Source organism: Sphaeramia orbicularis, chromosome 13, assembly GCF_902148855.1.
Source record: "Sphaeramia orbicularis chromosome 13, fSphaOr1.1, whole genome shotgun sequence".
Lineage (NCBI taxonomy): Eukaryota > Metazoa > Chordata > Actinopteri > Kurtiformes > Apogonidae > Sphaeramia > Sphaeramia orbicularis.
In genome coordinates this window covers 51,403,143-51,421,806 of record NC_043969.1, presented here as the reverse complement: position 1 = coordinate 51,421,806, position 18,664 = coordinate 51,403,143, and the positions used below count along the sequence as shown (strand labels likewise).

The 18,664-nt window shown below is 37.3% G+C and overlaps 1 protein-coding gene across 2 annotated transcripts; it reads left to right on the top strand.

The window, feature by feature from the left end:
- The first annotated feature begins 1,527 nt into the window (after positions 1-1,527).
- LOC115431067 (probable G-protein coupled receptor 171) lies at positions 1,528-15,130 on the top strand. Of its 2 annotated transcripts, XM_030151314.1 has the most exons (6): positions 1,528-1,732; positions 7,141-7,198; positions 8,503-8,682; positions 9,720-9,926; positions 10,449-10,577; positions 14,267-15,130. In XM_030151314.1, exons 3-6 carry the CDS (start codon positions 8,512-8,514, stop codon positions 14,804-14,806), a joined length of 1,047 nt encoding a protein of 348 aa, XP_030007174.1. In that variant the 5' UTR covers positions 1,528-1,732; positions 7,141-7,198; positions 8,503-8,511; the 3' UTR covers positions 14,807-15,130. The 2 variants fall into 2 exon arrangements, with proteins under 2 accessions (XP_030007174.1, XP_030007175.1); XM_030151315.1 differs by lacking the exon at positions 7,141-7,198.
- Positions 15,131-18,664: the final 3,534 nt, after the last annotated feature.

The following is an 18,664-nucleotide window of genomic DNA, read 5'->3' as shown; positions in this document are numbered from 1 at the left end:
TAAAATTAAAATAAATAAATAAACAGAGAGACAAAGGTACAATAAGCAGAACAAATAAGGAGTTTAACTGCAGCTGAGAAATGACAACAAGGTCAGAATGCTTTATGTGTCTGTAATGAGTTCAAGTGGATTTAGCTAAGTGGCTAATTTCGGCTAATACCGGTGTTCATTAATGTTGTTTATTCTTTTCTTCTGCTGGTCTGTGATTGTCTTTGACTAAACCTGAAATAAACAACACAGATTATCAGGTCACATTCACTTTTAAAAGCCAGAAAAAATAAATGAATAACTCTGGTACAAGTCATACTTCAGTCACTTCCAATAATGTGCAATAACCCTGAAAATGTGAATTACACGCAATAAGTAGCGCAATAATCCTCTGTTCTTACAAAACAATGCAGTATTTTATTGAATATTTATGCACACATTTTTATAGACTTTCATATATATATATATATATATATATATATATATATATATATTATATATATATATATATATATATACTTTTAATGGTGTAGATATTGTGTCTTCATATTTCTTGTCTATTTTTTAAATTTCATTCTACTTTAGTCCTATTCTTATTTTACTTTAGTTAAATTTTATATTCTATTTTCTTATTTGACTTTATAGTTGTTGTTTTTTTATATTCACTCTGTTCTTAATTTCTGACATATTGTTTTTTATTTATGTTTTTTGCACTGATTAGAGTAGCTCTCCTAATTCTATTCTATTCTATTCTATTCTATTCTATTCTATTCTATTCTATTCTACTCTGATGGTGTTTATCATATGTTTATGGTGATCCATTCAACATAGAAATGCACAAAGGTTTGTAATACGTGTAATTCCTGATCAATTTTATAAAATATTTTTGAAGAAAGGGAAACTTTGGAAAAAATACACAGGATAATAAAATGTTACCCCCCTTCCTTGAAAGGGCTAACGGGTCTGTGGGCGTCTCCACGCTGGACCACCGTCCAATCCTCAAAGACAGTACCCATGACCAATGAGCACTGGTGACGAAGTTATGTTAAATTGTTTGTGAAAAAAAAAAAGAAAATTCATGAAATAAATTTTTTCTAATTTAAAAAAAAAAACTAAATAATGGAGAAAAAAACACACACATGTATATGTGTGTGTGTGTGTGTATATATATATATATATATATATATATATTTTTTTTTTTTTTTTTTTTTTTAAATTACAACTAAGGAGAATATGGTTCATGTGAGTGATTCTTGTTCAGTTTGTGTTTTGTCAGAAATGTGTAAAACAGATTAAAAACAGGACAGGTGTAGTTATGATGACTCAATGACATCCTAGTTCAAAGGTTAATGAAAGTGATTCTGTTTTCTGTGGCATTATTCACTAATGGAAATATTAATGAGTTGAACTCAAACAGTCTGATAAACATCAGAACTCTGTGGATTCATGGGTCTTATCATTTGGAAACTGTATGTACTCATGACTCAGCTGCTGAAAATCCCTTTAACAGTCGTGTGTGTGTGTGTGTGTGGCAGGTGGGCGTGGCCTGTGGTCTGTCACTATGACGACAGCTACAGGAAAACGTCCTCCACATGTTTCAGACTGAGCACAAACCTACCCTGATGCTCTGAACTGATCAGACCCAGTCGGTGCCGAGGAGAACCTGCAGACCCGGCTAGTCCTCTGGACTCCAACACGTGGTTGGACGGCGGACGGCAGAGTCCCAGACGGGTCCACGGCGAAGGTAAGGGTTTATTTAACCTCTACATCAAACCACATGTTCACGTCAGAAAAACAGCAGCTTCCTCCGTCAACACACTTGGTTCCTGTTCATCTGGATCCGTTTCACACTCAATAGTCTCAGAAAAGAAGCAGCAGCAGAAAATATGAGGCTTTTATCTAACATTAGTACAACTCAGGCTCAGGTATCAGGCTGGACGGGGATTTAAAGGTATCTGAGTTGAACTGATGGAAATGAAATACAGTTCAGCAAAAAAAACAGTCATCATCTGAAGATTATTACTGTTAATAATTATATAAAGAGAAGGGGTCGAGTTTATAAGTTATACTTCTTCTCACTCCATTTCGAATATGTATTATATGTCTTATTTGAAGTGTTTTGTTTGTTTATTTTCTTCTGTTTTGACATTCATATTCGAAATAAATACATCAATCAGTCAATCTGGATTGAACCAGTCAGTTAAATAGTTCAGATCCTCCTGTTGGTTAATTACTGAATTATTTCAACTGCAGCAGGTCCTTTAACCTGCACTAATGCAGTGAGGGGGGGGGGCACAGTGGTCCTCAGGTCACACACTGCATTTATTAGATTTTTATTTAACCTTTATTTAACCAGATAAAATCCCATCGAGATGGAGGTCTTTTTTACAAGGGCGACCTGGCCCAGAGGTCAGAGGTCAACAGCACATACCATAATGAAAAACAGGCTCAAAGATTGATTTTAAAAATATGTAAAAAAAAAAAAAAACAAAAAACAGGCAAATATTTAGTAATAACAAAAGTTTGACAATGTTGTGAAAAAAGTGCAGAGTGGTTTAGGTCAGCAGCAATTTTTTAAAGTGCAAGATTTGATCAAGGTCAGAAAACTATGAAAAACACAGGCTCTGCCCAAAGTGCCTCCCAATATCTAGATCAGGGGTTTTCAATTAAAAATTACTGAGGTCCAGTTATTAAAATTTCCTCCAAGTAAAAGGTCTGAACTGAAGTCCAACTTGGGTCTTTGAGCCTTCCCCTATGTCCACATTTTCATATGGTTTCAACAATATTTATTGCCAATTTTCAATGCAGGAAATATTTAACAGTTACACTCTTTTTACAATCAGTAATAGTCCCAGGCTAAAACAATTAAGGCCTTTAATTCAGATTAAAGAAAACAGAATCCCCAGAACTAAATTTAAAAAACAGTGCATAGAGAGGTGAATAAGCTCTTCTTCCCTTTTCCTCAAACAGGTTCATAACAGACAGGTAAGGGTTTGACTTCTTCTGACTTCTGCATTTGTAGGATAGGGACAGAATTCCCTCCACAGCTCCACCTACTGTTTCAGGTCTGGAACACCCACTCGTACTCGGGCACGGGCTGAGGTACGTGTTTGTGAATGCAACATCTGCGGGAAAGGTGTGAACGTATCCAAGAACAATACGGACTCTGGTACGCAGTGTGAAAGCGCCCGAAAAAACAACAGTTTCCTGCATCAACTTTCCTTGTTTTGAAGCAGAGACACTGTCATCACTGTCTCTTCCTCTTTGCTCTGATGTGCGCACCGCGCAGAGTTAACGAGCGATTTGATTGGCTCATCTGAGTGAAGCTATTGTCGTATTAACTAGAGTAGCAGCACCTGCTGTCTACAGCCACCACCGTTGGAAAAAATAAAAATACTTCATGAAATTGATTGATTCTCGGGAATTTATCAGAGATTGGTTACGTGTCCGAACAGAACCATCACTGGGTCCGAGTCTGGACCGAGGTCCAGTATTTGGTGATGCCTGATCTATATTATAAAAGCCAAGTGGCCTGTGTGTGTGTGCGTGTGTGTGTGTGTCCGTACATAGCTTCCTGCTGCAGTTTGTCCTGCTTCTGTATTTTTGGTCAATAAACAGACTAGTGAAAACAGTAACAGTTTATTGGACCAATATTTTGTCAGATATTAGTAGTTTTTAGTCCAGTATCCTTATAATCCTGTTTCTATGTCCAGAACACTTTGGCGGTGACTGTTGGACAACGTGCATAACATGCAAACGTGGTACAACATGCACGAATACACAATAGCATAAAAACGACCGCATGTAGAATCTGTGGATGTAAATGGGTCAACGCACCAGTAAAACTCTATTCTGACATTACTCCTTCTTGTTTTGGATCCCAGACCCGTTAGAACAGAAATACTGGATTCAACAGGTCCACAGACTTTAGTCCATTTATGTCTGAGTTCATTATGACCAGAGGATAAACATATGATGACCGAACATCTCTGATATTCACAATCAGATTTTTAAAGACGTAACTGGTTTCAGAGTTCCATATCTAAGCATTTGCTCTGAAATATCTTCATGCAAAGTTTGATCAAAACAACCTGAAATGTCAAAGTGAACCTGGTCGTCGTACGTGTCTGTAAGTGCATGTGTTTGACTGAGTTTATTCTAGTTTCCTGTTTCTCAGTTAACGACCACAGAGTCAGTTTCACTTCCTGTGTCACAGATGATCTGTCTCGCACCTCATGAGATGAAATATTATCATTAATGGCAGATTCTCACTGAGAATAGTAGAGATATGAGACAAAAAACATGAACAAAAACAGACTGACAGAAGGAACAAGGAAATAAATGAAACAGTTCAGAAATATTAATAAATAGAAGATGATAAAACTATATGAACTCCAACAGGAACGGAAACCAGAATACCTGGATCACATTTAACATTTGACCTAGAACCGAAAACAAATATTAATATGAACCAATGTTGGTGTTAATCACTGACAGATGACAGGAGGGAAAAATAAATAAAACAATTTTTATTTATAGAGTGTTTTTAAAAAAAATGTTTTGTGTTTTTTTGCATCAAAAAATGTAGTGACATCATGATCAAAATAGAAGATTTAAAGGGTTAAAACATGTAAAATGCACAAGTATTTGATATTTATAATTAGGTTTGACCTTGATTTACATGAATAAAGTCAGAGCAGAAAAAGAAATCAATATTTAATATTTAATAGTCTGATTTATAGGTGTGCATTGTAAGCACAGCTGGTGACAGATGGTAGTATTTTAGAACATTTGACCTGGAACCTAAACTAATAATAATATGAACCAATGTTGGTGTTAATCACTGACAGATGACAGGAGGAACAAATAAAAAATAAATTTCCGTACTTTCTGGACTATAAGCTGGTACTTTTTTCTCGTTTTGAACCCTGTGGCTCATACAGCAATGCAGCTCGAGTATAGATTTATACGGGCTAACGGCCTCCAGGGGGCGCTCTAGCAGGAAGTGCAAAAGTGAGACAGACAGGTGGAAGAGGTGATGAAGAGGAGAAGTTTTAATCTTAACTTTTAATAATCATTTTGCGTGTCATGCACAAACCCTCATCATGCAAAACACACGAAGAAATCATATTTTGCAGCTTTTAAGTTAAAAGCAATCGATGTGTCTGTAAAGAAGGAAATAGAGCTGCTGCACATAAGTGCCATTGAGCAACAACGGAGGAGAGGCGTAGAAGGAGTGTGATGGAGCCTTTGAGGATGTTCAACTGAAGAACACTGAAGAGGACGACTGCAGTGGTTTAATGAGCAGAAGGAAGATGAACATACAGATCAATGACTGTTCTGGGTTTTTGAACCAGTCGTGTTCCTGCTGTTTTACTGCCGTGTTACAGACACTGTTTGGAAAAAAGCAGTGAAGGTAGGGCTGCTCGATTATAGAAAAAAAAAAAATCACGATTATTTTAGCAATAATTGAAATCATGATTATTAAAAACGATTATTTGTTAACCTTAAAGTTGTTTATTTTTTTCTTGCAAAACAATGTAAGATATACTCTTTAAATATAAATAAAGCTTTTAACCATTAAAACAAAGTATGTTCACTTTTGTACGAAACAAAAAAATCTTTGAATGCAAATAAGTGTACTGTAAATTCAAGTATGTTTCCTTTTGTAAACAAATAGTGCACTGGAATTTAACTGCTCTAGACTTGCCATAGAACTGGAGCAATAAAAAAAAAAAAAAACTCACGTAAAGTGCAAATTATAAATTCAAGTATGTTCAATGTAGTATGAAACATAGTAAATTCAGTGGCGTGCCGTGAGGTTTCAGTTAGGTTAATACGGGAGTTGCAGCGTAAAGAGATTAGGAGACTGAAGATTGCATTACGGACGAAGTTGTAGACGGAGTTTTTTTTATGTGTTTTAGTTTTTCATAAGATTATGATAAAGGTCGAGGTGGTTAAACTTTAGATGGTTAAAAAGGTTTGTTGTGTTACCGGTCGGTGCGGACACAACTACGAAACACTTTTTGCACGTAATGGGTTTTTGCTCTTCATCAAACCCAAAGTGATTCCATACAATTGAATGTGACTTGCCTTTTTTGTTTACCAAGCACTTCTGCTGGGATTCTCCTGCTATTTTTCCAGACCGCTAGGTCCAACTTTCCTCTTGGGGTGGACCTGCCGGCTAGCTGGCAGCTGTAGCTTAGAGGGGGGCGGGGCAGAGCAGCTCATGGTAGCTTGCGTGCGCGTGAATTAAAACAACTCAAAATTAATAATCGTTTTTTCTCGATTACATAATTTTTGTAATCGTTGCGTCTAATAATCGAAATCGTAATTGAATTTCGATTAATTGCACAGCCCTAAGTGAAGGTATGGAAATAAATATCTAAATAATCTGTCTGTTTACCATCTTTCTGTGTAAATATCTCATGTTACAATGTGGACACCTACGGCCTATAGTCAGGTGCGACTTAAAGTCAGCTGCGGTTTATAGTCAGGTGCGGCTTATATTCCGGTGCGCCTTATTGCCCGGAAAGTACGGTATACAATTTATATGTAATATATTGGGGAAAAAAAGGTTTTGTCTTTTTGTATCAAAACTATGGTTTGTTTCCATTATAAACATGTCATTTAAAGAGTTAAAATATGACAGTTATTGAGTATTTGGTATTTTTGTTTATGGCTCCAGTTGATGAAATATAAAAGTTCAAACAAATTTATCATCTTCATTAGTAATTTCATCACACATCGTCATCTGATGAAACTACAGGTCAGATTCATTTCAGATTTTAAGGGGTTTTTTTTTGGGGGGGGGGGGGGGGGATTTTTGAATTTTTGACTCATTCTTTAAATATTCTAACTGTTCCTTTCCTTCTACTGGTCCATCTGTTGATGCTTTAGAACATGTAAATGGTTCCAGATATCAGTCTAGTTCCTATTGGTCACTGATAGAAGTCAGATATGGACTGTGATTGGATGAGTTGAGTTCTCCTCCAGTGAAAGTCCCGCCCACTTCTATAGTTAGATTGATGTGCATCCAGACCACAGGACTGGAACATAGAACAGAACCTGACATAGAACACAGTCACCTGGTTCTGATCCACATAGAACAGACATATAGGGACACTGGTTCTATTTGATCTGTTTTTGCAGGTTTTGAACTGGACCACGACTGAGACGAGACCAACGGATCCCAGTCAGACCTCCAGTGGTACGTCTGTCAGCCCACCCACAGTGTTCTGTCTCATTTCCCGAAACGCTGAATTAAACCAGGGACGTCAAAGTTTTTTTAGTTCAGGTTCCACATTCAGTCCAATATGATCTGAAGTGGATCAGAACCAGTCAAATAAAAACAGAATAAACTATAAATAATGACAAATACAAGTGTTTGTCTATGTTTTAGTTCAATAAAAAACATTAAATTATGCAAATATTTACAGTTACAACCTACCAAAACAAAAAACGTGAATGACCTGAAACAACTGAAATCTCAGAAGAAAAATTAGTGCAATTTTTATAATATTCTGCCTCAACTTATCATTTATAGATGTGTGTTATACACAGTGTTACATGAACACTTGGTAACGGGCAGAATATTGTCTAAATCTTCAGACTGATCTCATTAAATCACATTGTATGTGGCACCAGTTTATTACATTTGGTGTGCTATATGTACGCATTTTCATCCTTTCATGTGTTATTTAATGCCATTTGATGGTGTGTCAATGCGCTAGCCGCGAATCACTAATTGCGCTAACCCTAACCCCCAACAACTAATCGCGCTAGCTACTAATCACGCTAAACCTAAGTGCTAATTACGCTAGCCGCTAATTGCGCTAACCCAAACCCTAAACCTAACCCTAAGCCTAGCTGCTAATCGTGCTAGCCGCTAATCGAGCTAACTCTAAACCTAAACTTAACCCTAACCCTAACTGCTAATCGCACAAGCCGGTAATTGTGGTAATCACACTAATGGCGTGTTATTTTACGTGGTGTAAATATACATGCTGAAAGGTTATAATGCATACAGATAACACGCCACTTTTAATTGGCATGTTATCTGTACGCAGTTCATGATGTCACGTTGGAATCTTGTACAATTTCTACAATATTACATCTCAGTTTATTATTAACACAACGTACAGATACAGCAGATGTAAAAATACACAAAATATTTAATAACAGGCAGAATATTGGTCCAATTACACTGATTTATATTCAGACATTTCATTTTGTTCATATTTTTTCAGGTTATTCACATTTTATTGTTAATGAATAGTTTGTAAATGTAAATATTTTCAGAGTGTAATGTTATTTATTTCACAGTCATTATTTACAGGTTTTATGATCATATTTTACATTAGATCATCTTGGTCTGATTGTGGTAAATCCATCCCATGGACCGGATCGGACCCTTTGGCAGTCCGGTTTTGGCCCACAGGCCGTGTGTCGGACACCCCTGAAAGTTAAACAAGGTGACAAATGCAGCCAACCTTTGACTGTTGTGTGTTTCAGGTTTTGACGATGACTCCTGGGTCCAACTTCAGCGCTGAAGGAGCTGAGAATGAGGGGAAGCGGTGCGTCGTCAACGACCAGATGGAACCTTTCATCGTCATCTACATCCTCATTTTCATCATCAGTCTGTGTGGAAGTCTGATGTCTGTGTGGACCTTTATTCACAGCCCCAGAGACAAGGTAGAGCTGGACAGATCTGAGATAGATAGATTAAAAAAGTTAACAAAATGAGAAAAAATGGACAAACATAAGCATCAGAGCGAGTAAAGACAAAAAAATAAGCAACAAATTGGTACAATTTGGTAAAAGAAAAATAGATAGAAAAAGGTAAAGTGTGTTTAATATACCGTACTTTCCGGACTATAAGCTGCTACTTTTTTCTGGTTTTGAACCCCGCGGCTCATACAGCGATGCAGCTCGAGTATAGATTTATACGGGCTAACAGCCTCCAGGGGGCGCACTAGCAGGAAGCGCAAAAGTGAGACAGACAGGAGGAAGAGGTGATGAAGAGGAGAAGTTTTAATCTTAACTTTGAACAATCATTTTGCGTGTCATGCACAAACCCTCATCATGGAAAACACACGAAAAAATTCATATTTTGCAGCTTTTAAGTTAAAAGCAATCGATGTGTCTGTAAAGAAGGAAATAGAGCTGCAGCACGGAAGTGCCATTGAGCAACAACGGAGGACAGATGTAGAAGGAGTGTCACAACGTGGACACCTGCGGCTTATAGTCAGGTGCGACTTATAGCCCAGAAAGTACGGTACTCACCTGGACACCGGCGGGTTAAAGTGTGTTTAATATACTCACCTGGACACCGGAGGGTTAAAGTGTGTTTAATATACTCACCTGGACACCGGAGGGTTAAAGTGTGTTTAATATACTCACCTGGACACCGGAGGGTTAAAGTGTGTTTAATATACTCACCTGGACACCGGAGGGTTAAAGTGTGTTTAATATACTCACCTGGACACCGGAGGGTTAAAGTGTGTTTAATATACTCACCTGGACACCGGAGGGTTAAAGTGTGTTTAATATACTCACCTGGACACCGGAGGGTTAAAGTGCGTTTAATATACTCACCTGGACACCGGCGGGTTAAAGTGTGTTTAATATACTCACCTGGACACCGGAGGGTTAAAGTGCGTTTAATATACTCACCTGGACAGCAGATGGTTAATGGTTTCTCTGATGTCGTTGTCTGTGTGCGTGTGCAGCGCAGTGGGAGTGTCTACCTGATGAACCTGCTGGCGGCCGACTTGCTGCTGCTGCTCGCTCTGCCCTTTAAAATCCTGAAGGACCTCAGGGTGGCGTCCTGGTCCCTCATGGTTTTCCACTGTCAGGCCAGCGCCGTCACCATCTACATCAGCCTCTACGCCTCCATCGTCTTCCTCGCCCTCATCATCACTAACTGCTACCTGCAGGTAAGGCCTGTGGCAGAACCTAAAACTATTATTATAATTTTTTTCATACTTTTGGCTCAAACATGTCAAGAATGTTTTTTTGTACCCAAAGGTGAAGGTTGCTGTCACTTTAACCCATAAAGTGTCAGGACTCAAAAGAATTTTTCTGTCTATTTAACCTTTTTTAAGTGATTTGTCTCCATTTTTTCTAAAATTATTCTTTGTATTGTACATGTTTTAGTGTGAATCCTGTATTTTCTTTCATGTAATTCACTGATCATATAGATGTACATTAAAGCTCAGAGTAAATTCAAAGGTTGTAGTTCCAGTTCCATGAACCTTCACTACTGATTCTGAAGGACCGGGGCAGATTAGAGTTACCCTGGCAACACACACACACTGAAATCTGATTGGACCAAATATCTTCATCCACCAAATGGGACCAGAAGAGATAATGTGTGTTAATGTGTGTGACTGTGTGTTCATGTGCATGTGTGAATGTGTGTGATTGTGTGTTAATGTGTGTGACCGTGTGTGTTCCAGGACTGTGATGGCGTGTGTGCTCTGCGGCTGCAGGAGGTGGGCTTTGCTCGTCTTCTGTCCGTGGTCGTCTGGCTGCTGCTGCTGCTCATCATGGTGCCCAACATGGCTCTGCCCATACAGGAAGTCAAGGTATGATGGGATGTCAGAGGTCACATGGGCTCAGATACTGGGGGTTTGGCCTAAAACAAATGGACAATCTGTTGAGACCCAGCAGTGCAGAATTTAACAGGTTGACTAAAAAAAAACAACAACACAAAAACAATGTCCACTGCAAAGAACATTCCATTAAAAAAAAATTTTTTTTAAAAAGAATACATTTTCCATCAGATTAGTTATTCCAGTTGAGAAGCCGATGCCATTTTTAGCATCAAGTTCTGCTATTATTGGTTATTGATATACATGGAAGTATTTAAAAGGAAACATCGTCTAGTTTCTGTTAAATGTAATACACTATATGGACAAAAGTATGTGGACACATTCATGTTGGTTTTGTAGGGTTATGGAAAGGATAGTTTGTAAATGTGAATATTTTCATAACTTAATGTTTTTATGGCACTAAAACAAAGAAAACCTTGTATTTGTCATTATGTATAGTTTATTCTTTTCTTATTTCCCTGGTTCTGATCCACTTTACCTCAGATTGGTCTGAATGTGGAACCTGAACCAACATGATTCATATTTTCAGTGTTGTTTTTGCGTTTCATAAATGCATCCCATGGGAGGGTTTGGACTTGAGGCTGTATGTTTGATCCCCTTGAAGCAGGCGGTAGTAAGCAAATAAACAGATGTGGTGTGTAGGGCTGTGTATTGACAAGAATCTGGCGATACGATACAAATCACAAAACAAATATAATATATCATGATACTGTTAAAAAGGCAATTTTTTTGTTTTTCTTTTTTTGGAATTACACCAGAAATCTGCACAAATACTAAACACATTTTTATTTGATCCCAACAGGATCTAATGCTATATCACAAAATGTTCCTGTGTTCAAACTGAAATTCTGTTTTACAGACATTACAGTTTCAGATCCTGTTCAAATGTTCATATTCTATTAGTTCAGAACGAACATCAGAACAGCATTTTAGTTCAGCCCCAACAAAGGAACTACCATCTGCCTCTCAGACAGTAAAAAGTGCTTTGAGGATGATTCAAATAAATATTTTTTTTGGAAAGCAGTGTTAAATAATAATAACTAAGATCTAAACAATAAAGATAAACCAAAAAACAAAATGAACCTCCACAATATCTGCATTTGAATAAATACCAAAAAATATTGATACAGTACTTTTTTTTTGTCACTTAAGTTTTTATTGAAATTTTTTTCACATATTTGACAAAACAATAAAAAAACGAAAAACGAACAAACCAACATTGCTTGGGTATATTATACCTATTTCAACACATTTCTATCCAAACTTTCCATCATTCTTGGCTCAGTAAACAGTCCATTTATTCCACTTTTTGTCCATTTGAGTTTCCTGTAGTCGCAGTTTGAGAGTCACCCTTTCCATTGTATATATTCCTTCAATAATTTCAATCCACTGGTCCTGTGTTGGTGCGTCTGTCCTTCCCCAGTTCCTTGTAATAGCTTTTTAGCAGTCACTAAAAGTACCTTAGCCAAGTATATGTCGTTTCCTGCTACATTTCCATCAGATAAGTTACACAAATACAGAACATCACAGCACATTGGAATCTCATCCCCCATTATTTGTTTTAGTTCTCTACACACCATTTCCCAAAACACAGTTATTTTATCACATTTCCAAAAAACGTGTGTGATCTACATCAAATTCTCCACATTCCCTCCAACATTTCTGCAGTCTGTTTAACTGCTTACTTTTCTTCTTAGGTGTAATAAAGACACGCACCAGATTTTTCCAGGAGAACTCCCTCCAGATCCGCCAACTAGTGGATGTTTGGTGAATCTAACACATATTAAACCAGTCAGCATCTATAATTTCCACACTGAGCTCCTTCTCCCATTTTTCTTTTATATAATTGGTTGAATTTTTGTCTTGTGAGTTGAATCCACGATAAATTGTTGAAATTATTCTTGATTTACTTTCCTTATATGCTTTGATAATGATTTTGATCACATTGTTCACTTCCCTGGAGGGGTCAACCTGGATTTCCTTTCGGTAATAATCTCTTGTTTGTAGAAATCTATAAAAGTCATGTGTCCCCAGATCATATTTTTCTTGCAAATTCTGCAGACTCTCCAGCTGCCCTTCTCTTTCTAAAGCACACCACACTGTCACTCCTTTGGCGGTCCACTTTAAATCCTTGATCATATTTAGCAAGCTTGAATTTGCTATGATGAGCTACCCATTTTAAACTTTTGGAATCATTGTAACTAGGGCTGGGCAAGTTAACGAGTTATTACCGCGTTAACGCATTCATTAAATAACGCCGGCAATTTTTTTATCTCCCGTTAATGCCGTTCTGCCTTTCAAGCAAGTCTTAGTTCATTTATACATACGGACTCTTATTTTGAAACTCATGCTTTTATTTTGGCGCTCCACACGCACTAGAACCAAACGCTGGTGTCGGTGTAGCTGAGAGGAGAAAAGCCAGCAAACTTTCCGAGAAATGCTGAATCAAACTTTGTGTAACTCCTGCAGAAGCAACGCCTGTATGTATCAATCATTCTGTTATTTGCTAAATAATTTCACATGCAAACCTTAGAAACATGTTTATGATGTTATTTTGGATGTGTTTATTACAATGTGTTATTAACATGTTTAAGCTAATTTGTCTATGCTAGCAGTCGGAGATGGGTTACTAATTCTTTATGCAGGCTCATGCTAAGTTTATGTAAATTCATTGGTTGTGTTTAGGTAGAATATGCCAGCCTTTGAACTAACCTTTACTTATTTACAATGTGATTAGTTTGATGCTAACTTGAAAGGGAAAATCCATAGACACGCTAACGATTAGCATTTACAGATTAATTTAAAATTTACGTCTTTTTATCCAGCAACAAAGGTTCACATCAGAGATATTTGATACTATTCATTCTGACAACAGCTGAACATAAAATACTCACAGGCAAACGTTTTTGGGGCCATACAAACAGAGTGAAAGAAACGGGTCTTCTTATGTCCGAACTGACTGTGGTAACACCGAAAGGACAAAACATACGTTAGTGACACTTATTCTGACCACTAGAGGGCCCCCTTTGCATGCTTTTAACAACTGAACATCACATATTATTGGGCTTATGAGTATTAGTACTTATGTGTGGGCTTAAGACTCCTGTCAATCACTCACAACTGGAAATAAACTGGTGTGGACATAAACATGGAGAAAAATAGCGGTCTTTTCCATAGACATTTTCATTTTAAATGTCTTCAGATGGTGGGATTGATGAGGCCAAAGTTGTTTGGAAGCACTGCAATGTGGAATTATTTTTATCACTGGAGTACTTCAAGTCTGAAATATCACTTAAAGGCAATACATGCTGTTGATGCCGGCAACCCCCCCCCCATAACTATGCGATTAATCGCAGAAATCCACGTGATTAATTGTGATTACAAATTTTAATCACTGCCCAGCACTAATTGTAACATTTATAGGTTTTTAATATTTTAAACCATAATTCTATTGTATGACCTGTTATTGGGTGTGTGCTTTTTCTAAATTTTTTGTATAGCTCTTTGTCGCCAATCATATTTTGAATCGGTTGTTGTTCTATTTCGATACAGTACTTTTTAATATCGATACAGTATTGTGAAATGAAATATCACGATATATTACAGAACTGATATTTTCTAACAGCCCTAGTGTGTGTGTGTGTGTGTGTGTGTGTGTGCAGGTGAGTCAGTATCTCAGCTGTTCGTCCCTGAAGAAGGACCTGGGTTTACACTGGCATGCCCTCACCGTCTTCCTCTGCACCGCCCTGTTCCTGAACGCCTTGGCGGCGGTGCTCATCTCCAGCGGTCTGTCCCTGAAAAGGCTTCTGGGTAGTCGCGGCAACCCCGGACTGTGGGCGGATGCCCGGCGCGTGGCGGTGAGCGTGACGGTGGCGTTGGCGGCCTACATGCTCAGCTTCGTGCCGTACCACGCGGTCCGAACCCCGTACACACTGGCCCAGACCAAAGTCATCAGCGACTGTCAGACCAAGAGGAGGCTGTTCCTGGGAAAAGAGTCGACGCTGATGCTGGCGCTGGTTCACGTCTGCCTCCACCCACTGGTCTACTACTACCTCCACCCACCATTCAGACGGACCGCACAAAGACTGATGACCTGGAGGAGGGGGGAGGAGAAGGATGGAGGAGGAGCAGGAGGAGGAGGACCAGGAGGAGAAGCTCCGACACAGGTGGAAAACCATGAAGAAGAAAGATTTAACCCATAAAGACCCAAACATCCACCGTCAACCACTAACTCTATCAATGCATGTCAATAGTTGGTGTAAAATACACTTTTACCTCAATTATTCAGAGGATAAAATGTACAAAAATGTATAAAATGGGAATAAAATGAGCAAAATACTTGAAAAATAAGAGAAAAATGGACCAGAAACCCTTGAAATATGGCATAAATGTGAACAAACCCTTCAAAAGTGAAGAGAAACAGGAAATACCGAAGGCTAATGATGTTCATTTTGTCTTCTGTTAATGTAATTATTATGTAATTATTTATTATTTATAGTTATTATGTAATTATTATATCTTTTTTCTTTTGTTCAGACAGGGTATAGTTTTTAGATGTTACCTGCTTGAGGGAACATTTAAAAACTATACCTTGTCTGAACAAAAGAAAAAAGAGAAGTATCAGGAAATACTTGAAAAATAGGACCAAATGTCCTGTGGTCCAATGGTATAGTTAAAAGACAATAAATTGTCATTCGTTTGACCTTTTAAGGTCACTCAAGGTCAAAGGGCATGGCATCAAATTAAAGCCCATATGTGACTTTCTATCTATTACCAATTGTAATTATATCAATATCTTCAACTGAGTTGAAGTTAGAACACTTTGAAATGTGTCCCATTATAAACCAATAGGGATTTGGAAAATGCAAAAAATTCTAAAATCATTATTTCTCAATTCTTTCAACAGACTTGTTTGACCTTACCCCCAAAATGTTTCACAATTAATATCGAGTCATTCAGACTGACTGTTTAGGAGAAGAAGATTATTGAAAAACTGTTGGGGGACAACTGATACCAATATTCCATTAGATCGTTCAGTTGGACTAAAAATTCTTTAGTTTTTTCAATTGTTTCATATCATCCAGGACCCTGTATTTATTCTGTTAACCCTCAAAAACCTAAACCATCTACTGATCTAAACTGTTTAACACCTGTTAATCCACTAATCCTATCAATCCATGTCAATAATTGGCGTAAAATACGGTTCTTCATCTTTTCATGGTCATCAGATATGACCATATTTGGATGTTCAGAGGCTCCATGGAAACGCCGTCATCTTCTCCAACATTAATTCACCAGTAAAACCCATGGAGTTGGATCAGTGACAGTGGATGGACACACTTGGTTTTTGATCAATAAGAAACAAAAGGAAAAAAAAGAATAATGGACAAAATAATGTGAGAAAAATATGCAAAAAAATTTGGGGGTAAAATGGCTGTTTTTGTTCATTTTGTTGCTCATTTTATTCTTTTTTTTTTTTTTTTTTTACATCAAAGTGATCAATAGAATGAATAAAAATGAATAAACAAAATAATAAATAACATGAACAAAATAAGCCACAAACAAGAACATTTAAGAAAAATATTATAAAATGTGAAATAAAATGACACAATGAAGACAACAGTGAAGACACAGATGACGAAAAGGACAAAGACAATGAAAACAACGATGAAGACAGCGATGAAGACAGCGATGAAGACAGCGATGAAGACAGCGACTACGACGGCAGCAGACCCAGTACCTTTCCAGGAGCTCACGACCAGTCGAGCGGTGAGTTAAAAACAGCCTCTGGTTTTGAACCAAACCTTGAAAATATGAGTTTCCCTGGTTTTACAAAGTGAATGTGAGGAATGAACGAATGTTTATGAAAGGAATGAAATTATCCAGAAAACAGTGAAACATGTTCATAGAGTTTACAGTGAAATTCGACTGTCATTTAAATGTCAAATCCATCTGTTTCCATTGGATCCGTTTGGTAAAACAGTGTAAACAGGCCCTGTTCACACTGAAGGGGTTTTCAGCACTTCAGTTCCAGTTTCAGCAACTAGTATTCACTCCTGTAACCGTTGTAGCTCCGCCTCTGAGGCGGGGTCTTCAGAGGAAACTCATACCACGTCGGTGATTGGCGACTGGTAGAATAACGTCCGCCCACTGCCAGATTTCCGCTGCCTCGACATTAGACGCATGATAATCATTGATTCTGATTCAGTGTCTCCATCACCAATGTACTAATAAATACACAATAAATACATAATTAATGCATAATAAATACATATTAGATAATCTAGAAGCAGTATTTAAAACATACATTATGTAAAAAACTAATTAATGGATAAAAATAGGTAAAAGTGACATGTTTGGACAGAGTTCAGTTTGTATGAATTAAAATGAAAGTAGAAAATAAATAAATAAATAATGCTGTATTAGTAAAACAGTGTAATATTAATAATAGTCATATATTAGTACAAGTACAGGACAAACCTCAGATAGATTATCTGTAATGTATGTTCTGACCACCAGGGGGCAGCACTGGCCTTTGGGTTTGGAAGACGAATCGATCATAATTAAATCAAAATCATGACTTCAGTAAAATTTATGAATGGAACAAAATTGCAAAGAAAACAGTTTGTGAATGTTAATATTTTCATAATTTAATGGGTTTTTTTTACACTAAAACAAAGAGTAAAATGTGGCATTGTCAATTATAGACATACTCTAATATTCTGTGTTTGTGTGAATTGGTCAGTTTCTGTTCTGCATCAGGAAAGACAGTAACTACATTATTAAATATTATTTAATAATAACATTTAATAAATAATAAAAATGAAAAGTATTAATTATTGAGTACTTATCCTCTCAGTGACACTCTTCTGCAGAATGACTCTGAACGTCACATTTGGGTCAGTTTGTCCTCGTGGAGTTAGTGTTAACGCACATGAACAGCTGATCCGGTTCTGACAGGCAGCAGAACCAACCCATAAAGATGGAAGATGTTACCATGGCAACCACCTGCTGCAAAACCTTTACAATGTCAAACTCAAGACTTTAATTTACATCAGCTAATGTGGAGGAATATTAGTGATTTATTGGATTAAATGTAAAGTGTGGAAGGAAAACCTGACCAGAGGGAACACTGTGTTAGTGCAGGTTCTGCATGTAGACCAGTATGATGGAAAGTGGATCAGAACCAGGAAAATAACACAATAAACTGTAAAGAATGACACAGGGACAAATCTGCCTTTTCTACTGTTATATATATATATATATATATATATATATATATATATATTACATGAAAATGTTTGCATTTATAAACTCTCCTTTCATACAAACTGTGAATAACCTGAACAAATATGAACATGAAATGTCTTTATTTCTTCTTTATTTAATTCCATACGTTAATAATATTCAGTCTGTTATTAAATGTGTATTTGTAGATCCACTGTATCTGTATGTTATAATAAACTTGTATAAACGATAAACTGAGGATGAACATTGGTCCAATTACACTGGCTTTTAATAAATTTCAGTTTGTTCATGTTATTCACATTTTTAAAGGATAGTTTGTAAATGTAAACATTTTCATCATGTAATTTGAATTTTTCCCTCTAAAACGTAGATAAAAGTCTGTTTCTTTGTGGGTTCTTCTGTTCTTATTGTACTGGTCCGATCCTGGTTCTGACTCTGGTCAAAGCGTGTCCTTATCGACTCTTTATGTGTGATTGGGTTCCACTTTGAGGACCTGATGACGTTGCGTTGGTTCTTCGGTTGGTCTGGTTGTTGTTTTCCCTCCTCACTCCAACTCTTTCCTGTCCTTTTTAAGTCACCACACCATCGCCACCAGACGACCCTTTTATAGAGACACAGACGGAGGCAGAGGGCGTCCGGTGTCGTGGGAACGACGCTTAAAAAAGCACCAACGTCCAATCACAACACACACAAACACAACAACTACACACCATCTACACACCAGTGTCCAGTGTGTGTGTGTGTGTGTGTGTGTGTGTGTGTATGTGTGTGTCCTCTGAGTTCACACAAACTGTGTGTGTGTGTGTGTTTAC

What these genes read in the sequence shown, in the direction of transcription:
- LOC115431067 (XM_030151315.1), top strand. Translation starts at nt 8,512, where the DNA reads ATGACTCCTGGGTCCAACTTCAGCGCTGAAGGAGCTGAGAATGAGGGG. An exon ending in TTCACAGCCCCAGAGACAAG is followed by an intron (nt 8,683 to 9,719) that starts GTAGAGCTGGAC and finishes GTGCGTGTGCAG; the next exon opens with CGCAGTGGGAGTGTCTACCT. An exon ending in TGCCCATACAGGAAGTCAAG is followed by an intron (nt 10,578 to 14,266) that starts GTATGATGGGAT and finishes GTGTGTGTGCAG; the next exon opens with GTGAGTCAGTATCTCAGCTG.